General features: G+C 45.5%; 1 protein-coding gene across 1 annotated transcript in view; it reads right to left on the bottom strand.

Annotated features, from left to right (window-relative positions):
• EPHA8 (EPH receptor A8) overlaps nt 1–14,534 on the bottom strand; it is a 38,210-nt gene extending 23,676 nt beyond the window's left edge. Inside the window, exons 1-2 of the mRNA XM_063317431.1 lie at nt 14,474–14,534; nt 10,641–11,304 (exon numbers count right to left, since the gene is read on the bottom strand). Coding sequence (XP_063173501.1) covers nt 10,641–11,286 — 646 coding nt within the window. The 5' untranslated portion in view covers nt 11,287–11,304; nt 14,474–14,534. The remainder of the gene's footprint in view (nt 1–10,640; nt 11,305–14,473) is intronic.
• Between the last annotated feature and the right edge of the window lie 1,162 nt (nt 14,535–15,696).

Genomic DNA, 15,696 nt, shown 5'->3' on the forward strand with positions numbered 1-15,696 from the left:
ACTTGGCCACCGACGTATCTTTATGACTGTTGCAGTGTCCTGGGATCACGTGATTGCCATTTGCAACCTTCCCAGGGGGCTTCCAACAAGCAAAGTCAATGGGGGAAGCCGGGTTCGCTTAATGATGGTGTGACTCACTTAATGACCACAGCAAAAAAGGTCATAAAATTGGCCGTGACTCACTTAATGACTGCATCGCTTAGCGACAAAGTTACGGTCCCAGTTGTAGTCATAAGTCGAGACTACCTATACTGCATTCCTCTAAAAGGATGCCTAGAGAAACCAAGTTATAGCTTAAGAAGCTGGCTTGATGGACGCAAGATGCTAAAACAGAGGCCCGATGGTCCATGTCAATGAAATTAAACTGCTTTGATGCTCCTCTTTTGGAGTACAGCCCGCAGGTAGAGACCTCAGCCCCCACCCCAAGTAGCACCTTGTTCTTGCAGGATTAACCAAGCCAGTGAATGCAACCACTGGTAGCTTACGGTGCGACCTCAAGTGTGCAAATACAGCCTTCCATTCATTGGCATTTCCGGGTGTTGAACAAACCCTGAACATGGGTTCCAACCAACTTCCCACAATTTATTTCCCAGGAATCCCCAGCCCACCCCCAGATGCAACCTTAGACACAAGCTCACTGCAGGCATTATTTTACTTAATATCCTTGGGCAGCTGGCTTATAGCCAACTCAGTGGGAGCCCTGGGCAACCTTGGCTGACCTCCAAAAGCTAAACAGGGGGTTGCGGGGGGGGCAAACTTGCCTAAGTGTCTCGGAAGGGAGAATGCCAAGAACCCAGAAGAGTAAGGGGAAAAGAACGAAATCAGAACTGGGAAATTTCCAAGGGATCTTCTCCAGTGGAACCAGACTCCAGGGAGGTGGCCAAGAGAAAAGAAAACATGGCAAAAATCCATGTGAGCATCCTTTGGGGTTGAGTTAGCAAGAGAGAGAAATGTTCCTGAAGGCATCTGGCTGCAACCGGCTTCAACGTCATCGGTGGGTTGGTCTCCGGCAAAGAGAAATGGGCCACCAGGAGGACATCTGTTCATGTGGAGATGGGATGGCTCCTGCTGGACTTCCAAGACAATGAAAAATACAAGTGGGCTAGGTTCTACCAAAAAAAAAAAACAACTTAGGGAGGCAAGTGGCTGCATTCAACTCCAGACAGCTGGAGCAGAAGGCAGATCCAAACAAACGCTCCTTTACTATCCATGCCTCTGAGCTCATAATTTAAACCCTGGTGGGAACCGCTGTTTTTTTTTCCACGTAGGGTAGAGATCCGACATTCTCTGCAGACGGTGGAGTTTTGTGGACCCCGGTTTGCTTCTAACCGGATGTAACTGATATTTAAGTACAGTAATACCCACAAGGGGGGAATGGCTGGTATAGATGATAGAATTAGCCGAGATGGCAAAATAGACTTGTTTGATTAGAGAAAAGACAATAGCTACGTTTGTTTTTATTTTGTTTTTATTTATTTTATTTATTTCTCAAATTTTTACTACCACCTGTCTCCCCCCCACCCCCCAAGAGGGACTCTGAGCGGTTTGTTAATGCCTGGAAACCCTTTATGGTCTTTTTGCTGAAAATGGGAAAAAATGAACTTGGGATTTATGGGTTTGATGATCAGAAAGGGTAGATTATGGAAAGAAGGGAGCCACAGTGTAACCTTAGAGCAGTGTTTCTCAAACTGGGCAACTTGAAGATGTGTGGACTTCAACTCCCAGAATTCAAATGCTGGCTGGGGAATTCTGGGAGTTGAAGTCCACACGTCTTCAAGTTGCCAAGGTTGAGAAACACTGCCTTAGAGAGAGAGGGTAAAATATAAATGCATTGATTGATAACTGCTATTAAGAAGATTGGAAGCTACTTTTTCTTTTCTTTTTCTTTTCTTTTTCTTTTTTTCTTTTCCTTCCTTTTTCTTCTTTTCACTCACTCATCACTTTTCTTTATTTTCTTTACTCCCTTTTCAAAATGCGTACTGTTTTTATCTTGTCAAAAATGTCTTTAATAAAAATTAGACATCAAAAAGATACATAAGACCACATTCTCTTGGAAAAAAATCAAGGACAAACCTGAAAACGGGCCAATCTGAAAGAGGTTCCTGAGGATAAAAAAATGGCAATTGTTTATGTTTATAACTTTGCTTTTCAAAGGGAAATTCAAGAGCACAACCAAGGGAAACTTTACAGAAAGGCATCTTTGAATAAAAACAACTAAAACCCAACAGCATATGTAAATTTACTTTAAAAAGACAATTCAATTTCCATATTTTTCCCATGAATGTGAAAAGCTGTGCATTAAGTGGCACCAGCTAGAGTTTCTGAAAAATGAATAAATCTAAAGGGCAGCTGTCTGAAATAAAGGACTGTCCTTTATAATAACTCTATATAGGAAGGTCCCCATCTGTATTTTATTTTTAAAACACGTCAGCTGAATAGAACCAAAGTTACAGAAAGATTGTATGAATGGACACTATGCTAATACAATAGATTGCATGCAACCACCATATATAAATATACACTTCTCTATCAACTTCCTATTTTGCAACCAAACCGGTACCAAAGCCCCTATGATTCCTTCACCTCCACAAATAATTGAATTTTTTCCAAGCCGTCCATGCACTAATGCACTATTCCAGGATTGTTAATTTAACCATATATATATATATATATGGGACGCGGTGGCGCTGCGGGTTAAACCGCTGAGCTGTCGATCGGAAGGTCGGCGGTTCGAAACCGCGCGGCGGGGTGAGCTCCCGTTGCTCGTCCCAGCTCCTGCCCACCTAGCAGTTCGAAAACATGCAAATGTGAGTAGATCAATAGGTACCGCTTCGGCGGGAAGGTAACGGCGTTCCGTGAGTCATGCTGGCCACATGACCCGGAAGTGTCTATGACAACGCCGGCTCCAAGGCTTAGAAACGGAGATGAGCACCGCCCCCTAGAGTCGGATTCGACTGGACTTTACGTCAAGGGAAACCTTTACCTATATATATATATATAGTGGGTGCACAATCCAACACACGGCCCATGCACAAAGAAAAAAATTGTAAAAGGCAGGGAGGGAAGAAATGGTTGCAAACATTTTCAGGATATTTCTAAAAATGCCACCCGTATCTCGGGAAACTTTTTCATGCTCCCCTTGCAATTGCATTATTCCAAGTTCTAAAAATAAACTAATCTAATAAGGAAGGATTTGGCAGCTATACATAAATAAGACAGCATTTCCTACATGGCCTTCCATACTATTCTCTGAGGATAGGTAAAGGTAAAGGTTTCCCTTGACATTAAGTCCAGCCGTGTCCGACTCTAGGGGGCGGTGCTCATCGCCGTTTCGAAGACGAAGAGCCGGCGTTTGTCCGAAGACACTTCCTCTGTGGTCATGTGGCCGGCATGACTACACGGAACGCCGTTACCTGCCCGCCGAAGCGGTACCTATTAATCTACTCACATTTTCAAGTTTTCGAACTGCTAGGTTGGCAGGAGCTGGGACTAGCAACGGGAGCTCACCCCGTCATGCGGATTCGAACCGCCGACCTTCCGATCGGCAAGCTCAGCAGCTCAGCAGTTTAACCTGCAGCGCCACCGCATCCCTTCTCTGAGGATAATCCGATATTGATTTAGAGCCAGTTATTTGTCCTATCTATGCGAAGAAAAAAATGCCAGTATGGTTGGGTTTTTTTAGTAATTCCAGATCAAGCTGTCCCAATCTTCTATATGGTTCCTTCTCTCCATCATTTAATCTATATATCTATATATTTAAATGCAGGTATCTCTAAATCTATACAATTCTGATACATCGTTCAAACTTCAAAAGGGCAAGACGTCATCTGTGCAAAATTTTAAGCACATTTTGCTTAAGAATCGCTACAGTGGGATCTTGATTTCTTGATATTTCGGCTGTTTTCAGGAGGGGGGGGGATTATTTTCAATTTGGTAGCCAAGCATGTTAGTTATAACTTTCAATCCAGTTGGGTGCCCCTCCACATTCTTTCAGCCACCCTGGGGGCCTGCAAATGCATCAGGATTATAGCCCCCAGAATTCCCAGCCCCCAATAATAGAGAGCTGAAAATTCATTATTTCCCCCCCCATCCCATTTTATTACCATCTCCCTGGCCTTACCGACACTCACAAGAACAGCCCGTTTTTAATTCTGTAAGCCACCTGGAGTCACTGTGTGTGCATTGGGCAGCCTTATAAATTTGCTTATTTATTTAAAGAAAAAAATATTTCTTTATATACTACATTTTATGTGCTACCCATTATTCCTGTTTAGCCCTAAAAATCTAAAAACAAGATGGCTAAAAATTAATTTTTCAAAAATGAAAACCATGCAGAATTAAAAGTTGATCCATTTAAATTGGCAGCAAGTTTATTCGTTCTCTCAATTCACAGGGAATGTCTACCTGGGATTTCACGGGGAAATAGGACTCCAGGGAGGCTGTGGATGGTTGGAGAGAGGAAGGCATTTGGTCTTTCTACTCTGCATCTTCCCATCCCTCTGCAGCCATCCTGACTGCCCTTCCATCCTGATCTGAAAAAGTCCCATAGAAGAAAGTTCCTTGGATTGAGTGGAAGGGAGAGAAGCCAGGGAGGCTACAGATGGCTAGAGAAAGATGCTGGTTGTGTTTTTCTGTTCTGTGTCTTCCCATCGCTCCCCAGCCTCCCTGGCTGCCCTCCCTTCCTTTCTGAAAAAGTCCCATTGAAGAAATGTCTTTGCAATTGAATGGAGGTGGGGAAGCCAGGGAGGCTGCAGAGGGCTGGAGAAAGGATGTTCACTGCATTCTGCTGTCCCTCTTTGTCCCACCACTCTGCAGCTTCCCTGGCTGCTCTTTCCTATCTGAAAAAGTCCCATAGAAGAAATTCCCATGGATTGAATGGAAGGGAGAGAAGCCAGTGAGGCTGAAGATGGCCGGATAGAGGATGCTTAGAGTATATTTTTCTCTTCCGTATCTACCCGCCATTCTGCAGCCTCCCTGGCTGCCCTTCCCTCCTGATCTGAAAAATTCCCTCAGCAGAAAGTCCCTTGGGATTGAATAGAAGCCAGGGAAGCTGCAAGGGGCTGAAGAGAAGATTATTGTGCTGTTTTCCACTTCTGCATCTTCCCACCCCTCCCCAGCTGCCCCTCCTTCCATTCTGAAAAAGGCCCATAGGAAAAGCTTGGGGCTGAACACAAGTATGGGACGCTGCAGCTGGTTAAAGAGATAATTTTTCAATAATTGACGGGGGATTCTATATGTGCATCCTTTGGCTCCATTGTGACTCCCACCCCTCATCCATGTGGATTTCACCACCCTTTTCATTCTAAAAAAAACAAAAAAAGGAAACAAATTCCTGTAAATTCTTTTTCCGTGAAGGAGAAAGAAAGAAAGAAAGAAAAGAACCATTCGCCCCAGCACACATTCTTGGACATTAAAGAAGGTGCTTTTCTCTGGCCCGAAAGGAATTCCAGCCTCTTTCCTACCCATTTCTCCACATCTCCTGCTCTTTCGGCAACTCCTCTTTTGAGTCAATATTTGAGTTAAAAAGCAGCTCTTTAGCTGATTAAACATCCCTAACAAATATAGTGCCCAGCCACGGAAAGCAAAGAGGGAATTAATCTGGATGCACGCGGCCGTCAAAGTAAAGATTTAATTTCCACCTCTGGCCCAAATTGAATTTCTTTCGTATTTATAGAAAAATGAAAAGGACTGCTGAGTGAGATTTGGTCTCGTCGTCTTCCAAAAGCCAACAGAAAGGAAAAACGGAAGCAGATCCACCAAGGCTCTTCATGTTCTCTGGAGAATTAGAATAGCTAATTTCTCTCCCTAATAATGGTGAATTATTAATGCTGACCTTTTTATGCCTGGGAAAGAGCAGATTTCGTAGGCAGAGCTCCAAAAGTTGGAGCTTTATGAATTCACACCTCTTTGCATATCAAAAAAGCATGTTGCGGTCTCAGCGTGTTGGCGTAAGGAGGGTGGGCAATCTAAAAGGGCCAGGAATACAGGTAGTCCTCGACTTACGACCATTCGTTTAGCAACCATTCAAAGTTATGATGGTGCTGCGAAAAGTGACTTGTGACCAGTCCTCGCACTTGTGACCATCGCAGCATCCCTGCAGTCACGTGATCAAAATCCAGGCACTTGGCACCGGCATGTATTTACGGTGGTTGCAGCGTCCCGGGGTCAAGTGATCGCCATTTATGACCTTCCCAGCTGGCTTTCAACAAGCAAAGTCAATGGGGGAAGCCGGATTTGCTTGACAACCACGTAGTTCACATAACAGCTGCAGTGATTTGCTTAACGACCATGGCAAAAAAGGTAAAATTGGGCGTGACTCACATAACTGCCTCACTTAGCGATGGAAGTTCCGTCCCAGTTGTGGTCGTAAGTCGAGGACGACTTGTATGCTACTACAGGAAGTAGGAGTCCAGCTACTTATGGAAGATCAGAAGCTTTCCATCACTGGGCTAGGTGGACCCATGATCTCATTTGAGATAAATTAGCTTCCTGACTATCTTAGGTAGGAAGTAAACCAACCATGGAACCTGAAGCCTGATCTGGCATAACATGAACTGATTTGGGATGGGTGGGCCAGTCTCCCTCCAACCAACATTGGTGATTTTCCTATATTCTTCCATTCTATCCGTTCTCAATCCTTTCTTCTTCTTTGGCCTCCACATCTGCACAAAGAGGTCAGGATCGGAGTTCACATCCACCCTAACTATGGAGGTCCAAAGAGTACAACTGCCACCAGAAGTGTCTTCATCGTACTTTCTGCTGGGGTTCTGGCCATCTCAAAAGTATATTTATTTCTTTCCTACCATCAAACCTACTAGGTTTGCAACAGTGGTTGAAGTCTACCGTTGTCTCAACTCAATTCTTTTCTTCATATGCTTCTGGAAATCAGGTATTGCTAGCTATCCAGCATCAAGCTAAGAAGTGGAATTTGCTGTCACAGAACATGGCCCTGGCAATCCAACTTGGGGGCCTCCACCCTCTTTTGTGACAGCCAATTCCAGCACTTAGCTACCTCTTGATGGCATTCACACAGCCCAACCCCCACGGCACCCAACCACATCACAAAATGTCCAGATTCACCCCACATATTAAGACCATGGTTGGGTTCCCACCAGACATTGAACCACGAAGTACTTAACTTCATTTTAAGCTTCTCAAGTTGCCTCAAAGAAGTATATTTTTCTATTTCACAGCAAAACCCCAGAGGAATAAAACTCATGGCCTACTTTTCGCAGCCTTATTTAATTTTATACATCTCTGTTATTCTCCCCACTCCCCACCTTCCAGTTTATTTGCCTGTATTAATTATTGGGTTCAAGCATTGTGCTAAGCCACCAGCATAGCTGGTTTGCTTTCGTTCTGCTGATGACACAACTGGTTGTTTGCTTCTGTTTTGCCGATTAAGACACAACAGTTCACACAACATAGAAAGCCACAGTCGTTCGAAGTGCATGAGTGCTTACGGAAACATGCCAACCCAGCATAAACTAAGATAAATCCAATGTTCACACACTGCACCAAGTTAACATCCATCTTAGCTTGCAGGTAATATGTGAATTGATCTACTACGGCTTACAAACCATGATTTGATGACTTCCTGTGATGGGAATATGGCCAGTGGGGCTTAGTCAATAAAATCCAATTAAAACAAGCCATGGTTTAGAGCAATATGGGAACCCAGCCAATGGACTTGAGAAGGGAATTCAGGAAGAAGGAAATAATGGCTGCCCTCCTTGAGGAGAAAGTTGGCACACTGGAACTTAATTTGCACTAAACAGCCTCTTTTCCTCCACAAAAGGCCAGCGTTTCATGTCCCTAAAAGCGGCAACAGCCCGTTCGCAAAACCTGGAACAACGTCCCAAATTTATGCAGCGTATCTGACCGTAGGCAGCAGTTTGCGTCCCGGCGTCCTTTCCTGCCATGACTTTGATGCGGTACCTTGTGCTGAATATTGTCGAGACCAGATGCCCGCCGTTTTCCCTGGATATAAACAAAGCTCCCTATATGTATTTGCAGAGTCAAAGCCTGGTTCTTCTAAACGGATTTTGTGAAGAACCTGAAAGCAAATAAACATCTCCTCCGAGAGGCCCGGTATTGTGGCTCCCGAGCACGCATAGCCTTGGGCGAGCGCACGGTGTTCAGCTTGTCTTCTTATCATCGTTTATACAGTTGCAGACCAGACTATCTTCCTGCAGCCACTGGGGAGGGACAGGGAAGTATCTTCCAAGCTTGGAGTACAGCCATGCTCAGAGGTGACAGATTTAGAAGGGAAGTTTTTTTCCATTGACTTTGCATTTACTGTCAAGGCGTCCTGCCGGAGCAAGCACAGGACTGCGGAAAAGGGGGATGAATGAGGCCAGACATGGACACACTCCGAGGAACGACCCCCACCAGCTGAATGGAGCCAGTGGGAAAAGCCATTGGTGTGGTGCCAAGTCACCGGTGCGCATGAGGCTGTCAATTAGTATTACTGCTTGGAAGGAGGAACGAGCTCCATTATTAATTGCTGTCATTACGCACAAGGCTCCAGAAGGAGGTCAGGGCCTGTGTGCACCCAAAAACTTGAATTTGTGTTGGCTCAACGTAACGGTTAACCTCGGTTCGTTGTGGGTTGTGGCGTAGTAAGGCGAACGTGCGGCGCCAAGCTAGCCGAGAGAATTTTTAAATTTGTTTTTATTTGCTTTGTTTATTTGCATCGATTAGATTTTATATTCTGCCGAGCATTAACCACCTTTCGACTAAAATTGCTTTGGTTTTCCTTGTTTCTTTTTAGTCTTGTATTCCATCTGTAGTCTTGTATTCCATCTTTAGTCTTATATTCTAGCTATATTCTATATTTTGTATTTTAATTACACTTTGAAAAAATTAATAAAGCTTCAATAAAAAAAACACAGCTTTCAACTCACAGCTCAGCATTCTGCATAGGCATTGGGGCTTGTTGGAAAAGGTTGATCTTTTTTTTTTATGCATGGAATCCTAGAATGGAAGGGAGTTTAGAGGTCATGTAATCCAACCCCTTGTCCAGGAAAAAAGGCTGAACACCTCCAGGGACAGAGAACAAGGTGGTAACTAACACAGAACTTTGATAGAACCCCTTATTTCTCATTTTATCAGTTAATTTTTCCTCTATTGGCTATCGGATTCTGCAATCAAACATATACAAGTAAGCTGAATAATCAAGAAAAATCTAATTATTGAGAAACAGCAGTTGCGATACTGAGATGGGACCACGTGGGCCAGAATTTGACCTTAGGTGACTTCCAGACATGGCTGCGTTACATTCACACAACACTCTTCCCTTGTTCCTGAATCAACCAGCTTTCTGAGTTTGCATGTTACATCTTGCCAAGATGAACGCCAACCAAGATTAGCCGGACTTGTGCAAATGAAGCCTCTGGGTGTTTAACTGAGTTGGTGAAGCGTGGGGTGTGACACAGCTGTTGTCGTTCAAGGCAACCTACTTTGGTTTGGGGAATGAAATAAAGACAGATCATCATCTGCCCCTTCGAGAGGAAAGATGGTGGAGAGACACTTGAATTAAAGCATCAACGGCAATATAATTCCCAACAGGGGGCAGATTTGGAACCTCGCTCAGCCTGGAGTTTTGAAATTCCCTTCCATCCAAAACTGAGTGAATGCCCACATTTTGACGCAAAATACATCAAAATGCAATACACGCGTGTTCATATTCCATGTGTGAACATTAACAGCTGGATATATAAGTTTGGCTCTCTGAAAAGAAAATACACTGTCTTGCAATTTAGATCATATTGCAAACAACGGGGTGTCATGGTCGGTCAACATAAACAGGCATTGGTAGAAAGTTAAAATAAATGGATGTAGGGTACATAACGTGGCCTCTGGAACCGCGTTTTTTCTGAGTAACCCATTTTATTAAAAGGCATGAGCCTTTGCAAGCTGCGACTCACTTCCACAGAGGCAGAGTTTTATGGATCTCCTTAAATCTCCTAAGCCATTCTTGCCTCGGGGCCTAATTTTGCAAATATTTCTCTTTCTGGACACAATCCCAATCGTATGTATTTGTCGCTTTGTTTTACCTGGAGAAGCGAGTTGAGTTCGGCAGTTTAACATTTAGAAAATCAGGCATTTTACAATTACGGATTAGTTCTAAAGGACTTAAGGACTTAGGACCAAATAAAAATTGATTGATTGATTGATTGATCTGAAGGACAGTTTTATCAGGTGGCAAGACTCTTCCATTTTTTTTAGGGTGGGAAAATGACTTTATATGTGATACACCAGTGTTTCCCAACCTCAGCAACTTGAAGAGGTGTGGATTTCAACTGGCTGGGGAATTCTGGGAGTTGAAGTCCAGACCTCTTAAAGTTGTCAAGGCTGAGAAACACTGCTTTAATGGATCTTTGATTAAAAAAAAAAAAATCAGAGGAACTCCCAAACACCCCCCCCAACACACACACACAAAGATCCATGTGCATGGGATGATGTAAACTGCACCTCACCAAAGCGCATGACTTTCCATAAACCTTTCTGGGTCAGAAAGGGGGCACGTGCTCCCTGAACCTCTCCCACCGTCAACTCACCCAGGCCCCTTCCCACAATGTCTGCACCCGTTCTGATACCCCCAAAGGCCTAACAATCATTCCGGACACACGTCTTACCTAAACAGGAATCCTTCCGTTCTTCGTACCCGGTGCCGCACACGCATTTCCCAATGGGCACCAGCCACTCCCCCTCGGCACTGCAGTACATTTTGGGGGTGTCTCGCTCCTCCGAGTGCGAAACACACTCTCCCCGCACCTCCACCAGCGACGAGGAATCCGCCCCCGTCACCGCCTCGGAGAAGGCCGCCAGATTCCTGACCGTGGCCGGGCACTTTTTGTAGTAGACGCGGAGCGAGACGATCGCTATGCAGGCCCCAATGTCTTGGAAGGCGAGGTAGAAGCCCCGTTTGTTCAGCGGGCCGACACCCCGCACCTCGGTGTTCAGCTTGAGCCTGCGGACGCCCAGGTCCACGTTGGTGAAGCTCTCGTCGGCCGCGATGGTGTCGATCTTCACAAACTGGCGCTCGCGGGGGGTGCTCCCCAGGTCCCGGTCGGCTTGCAAGAAGTAAAGGTTGAAGGTCTCCTTGCAGGTGCCCAGCACCCCGGGCATGCTGTTGCAGTCCCGCAGGGTGAACCGGATCTCCGCGTAAACCCGGTGGGCGCCGTGCCGCTGGATCCAGCTGGTCCGCAGCCAGTTGTTCTGGTTGGCGGTCATGACGTTGCACACCTGGTAGGTGTGAATGGGCTGGAAGAACTCGTCCATTTCGTTGATGGCGTCCCACTGGGGAGAGAGGCGGGGGGCGGAAGGTCAGGGCGGCCCAGGATTTGACCTGCCCCTCCCTCGTTTTTTGTAGCGTTGCTTCATCTCGCTTCCTAGTTTCCAATACCGCCTGTGAGGGTCTGTGAGAATGACCTCGTTCAGCCGTTCTAGGATTCTAAGCTTCAGTTTGGATTCCAGCACAGGGCAGGGGGCTGGACCAGATGATCTCTAAGATCCCTTCCAGCCCTTCCATTCTAGGATTCTAAGCTTCAGTTCAGATTCCAGCACAGGGCAGGGGGCTGGACCAGATGATCTCTAAGATCCCTTCCAGCCCTTCCATTCTAGGATTCTAAGCTTCAGTTCGGATTCCAGCACAGGGCAGGGGGCTGGACCAGATGATCTCTAAGATCCCTTCCAGCCCTTCCATTCTAGGATTCTAAGCTTCAGTTCGGATTCCAGCACAGGGCAGGGGGCTGGACCAGATGATCTCTAAGATCCCTTCCAGCCCTTCCATTCTAGGATTCTAAGCTTCAGTTTGGATTCCAGCACAGGGCAGGGGGCTGGACCAGATGATCTCTAAGATCCCTTCCAGCCCTTCCATTCTAGGATTCTAAGCTTCAGTTTGGATTCCAGCACAGGGCAGGGGGCTGGACCAGATGATCTCTAAGATCCCTTCCAGCCCTTCCATTCTAGGATTCTAAGCTTTAATCTGCATTCCAGCACAGGGCAGAGGGTTGGACTAGCTGACCTTTGGGGTACTTCCAGCCTTTACAGTCATTGTTTAAACTTCAGGAGGTGATCCAATTCAACTTGATAAGATGTGAAGGGCTACCTCAAGACCTCATTTGGGGTTGGATAGCTGGAAGGAGTTTTTGCATGCGCCATGCATATGCCTGGAAGCCTGTTTCCCCCACCAGAACAGCTGCAGCAATGCAATCATGGGACTTTTAAGACTGGGGGAGCTCTCTTCTTTTTTGCAGCCCCCTGGAAAGTGGGATTCGCACCATCTTTTGCCAGAGCAACCCCACCCCCCACCCCACCCCCACCAGTGCTCTGCATAGTCCATAGCATTGAATTTTATACCCTTTGGAAGCCCACACTTTATCTGCCATAAAATGCAAGCCATGTGCATTTTTCCACCTTGCTCAAGATGAACCGATCAAAAACATTAAGACTGATTAATGGCTGTTCCCTGATGATCCGGGGGCCGAAAATCACATCCTGCAGAGAGGAAGGGACGGCCCATGCGCTTTCTGACACCAAGCCGGCTGTCCCTTGTACGTTGTATAATGTAACAGCTCTCCTGTCACTAAGAGAAGGTTCTCTAGCTAGAAAGAAAATGAGGATATCATCATTAATGTGCTGAGACAGGAGGCTTGATTGCATCTCTATTTGGGAATTTATCTAATAGCTTAAATGGAAGCTAATATGCGATTAAAAAGAACAGATTATAAAGGGATAAAGATGGGAAAAAGGAAAAAGCAGGGTGGCTTAAATTTGGCCTGTGGGGGGGAAGGCAGAAATTACTTGCTAGGGCGGAAGGACCAGCATATCCCTCGGCTGTTGTGGGCCTGAAACTGCTAAGGACTGATAGGTCTGTTGGGATTGTTTTTCACCTTGTCGAATCAGACCACGGTTAGACCATCTTGGTTGTCTGCATGTAATGGACGTATGAGTAGCACTGGGGTAAGAGGAATGACCGTATTCGAGCCATCCGTTTGATTGATTGATTGATTGATTGATTGATTGATTGTCTTGTGATTTCAGCTCTGGAAGAGAGGCTGTGTGTTTATTTATTTTATTATGATTTTGACTGAAAGTTTTGACAGCAATAATAACACCAGCTAAAACAGAACAGAGAAAACGAAGAGGTTAACGAGATTCTGTTAATGTAGCCTTACAACAAAGGAGAATTAGTTCATCTGGCCGTGTTTCCTGTCGGGTCTAGCTGGGAGGGCCGAGATCAATCTTGCAAGGGTGAAAGCTCAATTCTCCCCCCTCCTCCTTTCCAGCCCGAGAAACCAGGGAGGGTCCCTTCCGAGCCTCTTTCTCTGCCCATTATGCAGCTGAGGGCTTTGCCCTCCCTTATCTGACCCTTCCCTAGGCAGCGTCTCTTTGCCCAATCTCCCAAGGTCTTTCCCACATACCATTACACTGTCTGATTAAACAATTCAGAAAATTGATGAATCAGATCAGTTCCATTCAGGCTTTGATTCGGAACATCAAACGGGTCCAGTTCAATTGGATCGAAAGCATCCGATCTGATGGACATTTCCACCTGACCTGTCCGTTCGCCTTTGAATGGAACCGCTGGATGTTGGCTCCTCTCTTGCCTCCTTTTGACACGCAAGCAGGCAGCTCCCTAATCTTGCAGCTGGAGGTTGGAAAAAGTGAGCTGCTTCTTAAATTGCATTCAATCTTCCTGGGCGCGCTGTGCCAAATTGAAATGGTAGCGCTGAGAGAATGATGCCTCTCGGCTGTTTATTGGTTCTGGATAATGCCCAACTCTGCCACTATCCCCTCAGACCAATTCTGCTCCCCAGGAGCCTTCTAAAGACAAGGAAGAATAAGATACAGACTGGATATCTGTATATGCCAACATTGGGCAATTTGCTTGGGAACTTCTAGAACAAAGTAGGTAATTAGCACGGGAAATAAGATCTGGCTTAAAAGCCCCTGAATTTCACCCAGCAAAGTTTTCCTAATGTTGTCATACTCCCAGAGTCACCGGAAGTTGGGCAGCATACAGGTAGTCCTTGACTTACGACCATTCGCTTAGCAACTGTTTGAAGTTACGACGGCGTTGAAAAAAGTGACTCACAACCCGTCCTCGCGCTTACGACCATCACAGCATCCTTGCAGTCACATGAGCAAAATTCAGGTGCTTGGCAACTGGCATGTATTTACGACAGTTGCGGCATCCCAGGATCACATGATCACCATTTGCAACCTTCCCAGCCGGCTTCTGACAAGCAAAGTCAATGGGGGAAGCTGGATTCACTTAACAACCATGTGATTCATTTAATGACCAGGGCAATTCACTTAACAACAGCAGCAAAAAAGGTTGTAAAATCAGGTGCGACTCACTTAATGACCACCTCGCTTAGCGACAGATGTTCCAGTCCTATTGTGGTCATAAGTTGAGGACTACCTGTATAAATTTAATCTATTATTATTATTATTTACTTACCCCATGTGAAGGATAAATGAGCCACCCCCAATCACCAATAATCTTGGATGTATCCAGCAAATTCACTGCAAGGAAAGGAGAAAAATATTATTTAGAGGATCCGAAGCAATGAATCCTGCCTCCCACTCTGGAGATTTGGACACAGTGTGGTGTTTGAAGACAAGAATTGGGTTTGGTTAACTCACGGGGTTGCATGAAACTGCATAGAAGTTTTAGAGCATTCAGATGCTCAAAAAGTGTTTGTTTTCCGGGCATGTTATCGAGATATTTAAAATGCTGGTCAAAATGGTTTGGAACTGCAGATCACTCTAAGTCTGTGAAACAGACTCCTAGAATACCAATCTCCAGGGCAGTGTTTCTCAACCTTGGCCACTTGAAGACGGGTGGACTTCAACTTCCAGAATTCCCCAGCCAGCTTACACTCTGAGAGTCACAACACATAAGGAAGAGAGGAGGGGAGGGAGGAGGAAAAAAGGAAGCTCCAGCATTATTCGTAGCTGAAACTGGAACAGTTCCAGGTAATCAGTACATAGCAGGTTTCTAGATTTCTGCTTTTCTATAAGAGATGGGAATAGAATGATTGTAGCAAAGCTTGGCTGGCTGGGGAATTCTGGGAGTTGAAGTCCATCCATCTGACAGTTGCCAAGGTTGCAAAACACTGCCCTAGTTGACTATCAGGAAGATGATAACTCCATCCAAAACATTATAGGAGCTGCTTTAATTGCCATTTCAAAAAATCAGGAGTCTGGTGGAGCCCCTTTTCTGACTAACACATTTTTTAAAGGCAAAACATTTAAAATCTAAAGGCATAAAATAAAAATTGGGCCTCCCAAAAAGTGTGCTAGTCAGAAAAGGGGCCCCCAGGCCTCTCCTGAGTTTTTTCTGTCCCAAGCAATGCCCTCTACTCTCCTTTACCCTCCCGATGGTACACGGGATTTAATCCCCAATTTGAAACCCACACAGATTCATCTGCGCACACCAGGGGAGACGATGGTTGGGACCAAAGCCCCATCTCTAAAGTTGCCCATCCTCAGGAGGTCTGAATTAATTATAATGGGGACATTAATGAGGACAGTAGGGTGGGGGGGAACCAGCTTTGAACTCCTGGGGCCAATTCTCTTTAATCCAGCCCAGGATTTGGTGGGAAGAATGGGATGCCTCTTACGTGCTGGGTGGAAATGTGGTGGTGTGAAATGCATCTGGCCGTTGGCTGCAAGTTTTTT

This window comes from Candoia aspera, chromosome 18 (assembly GCF_035149785.1).
Source record: "Candoia aspera isolate rCanAsp1 chromosome 18, rCanAsp1.hap2, whole genome shotgun sequence".
NCBI classification, from domain to species: Eukaryota; Metazoa; Chordata; class Lepidosauria; order Squamata; family Boidae; genus Candoia; species Candoia aspera.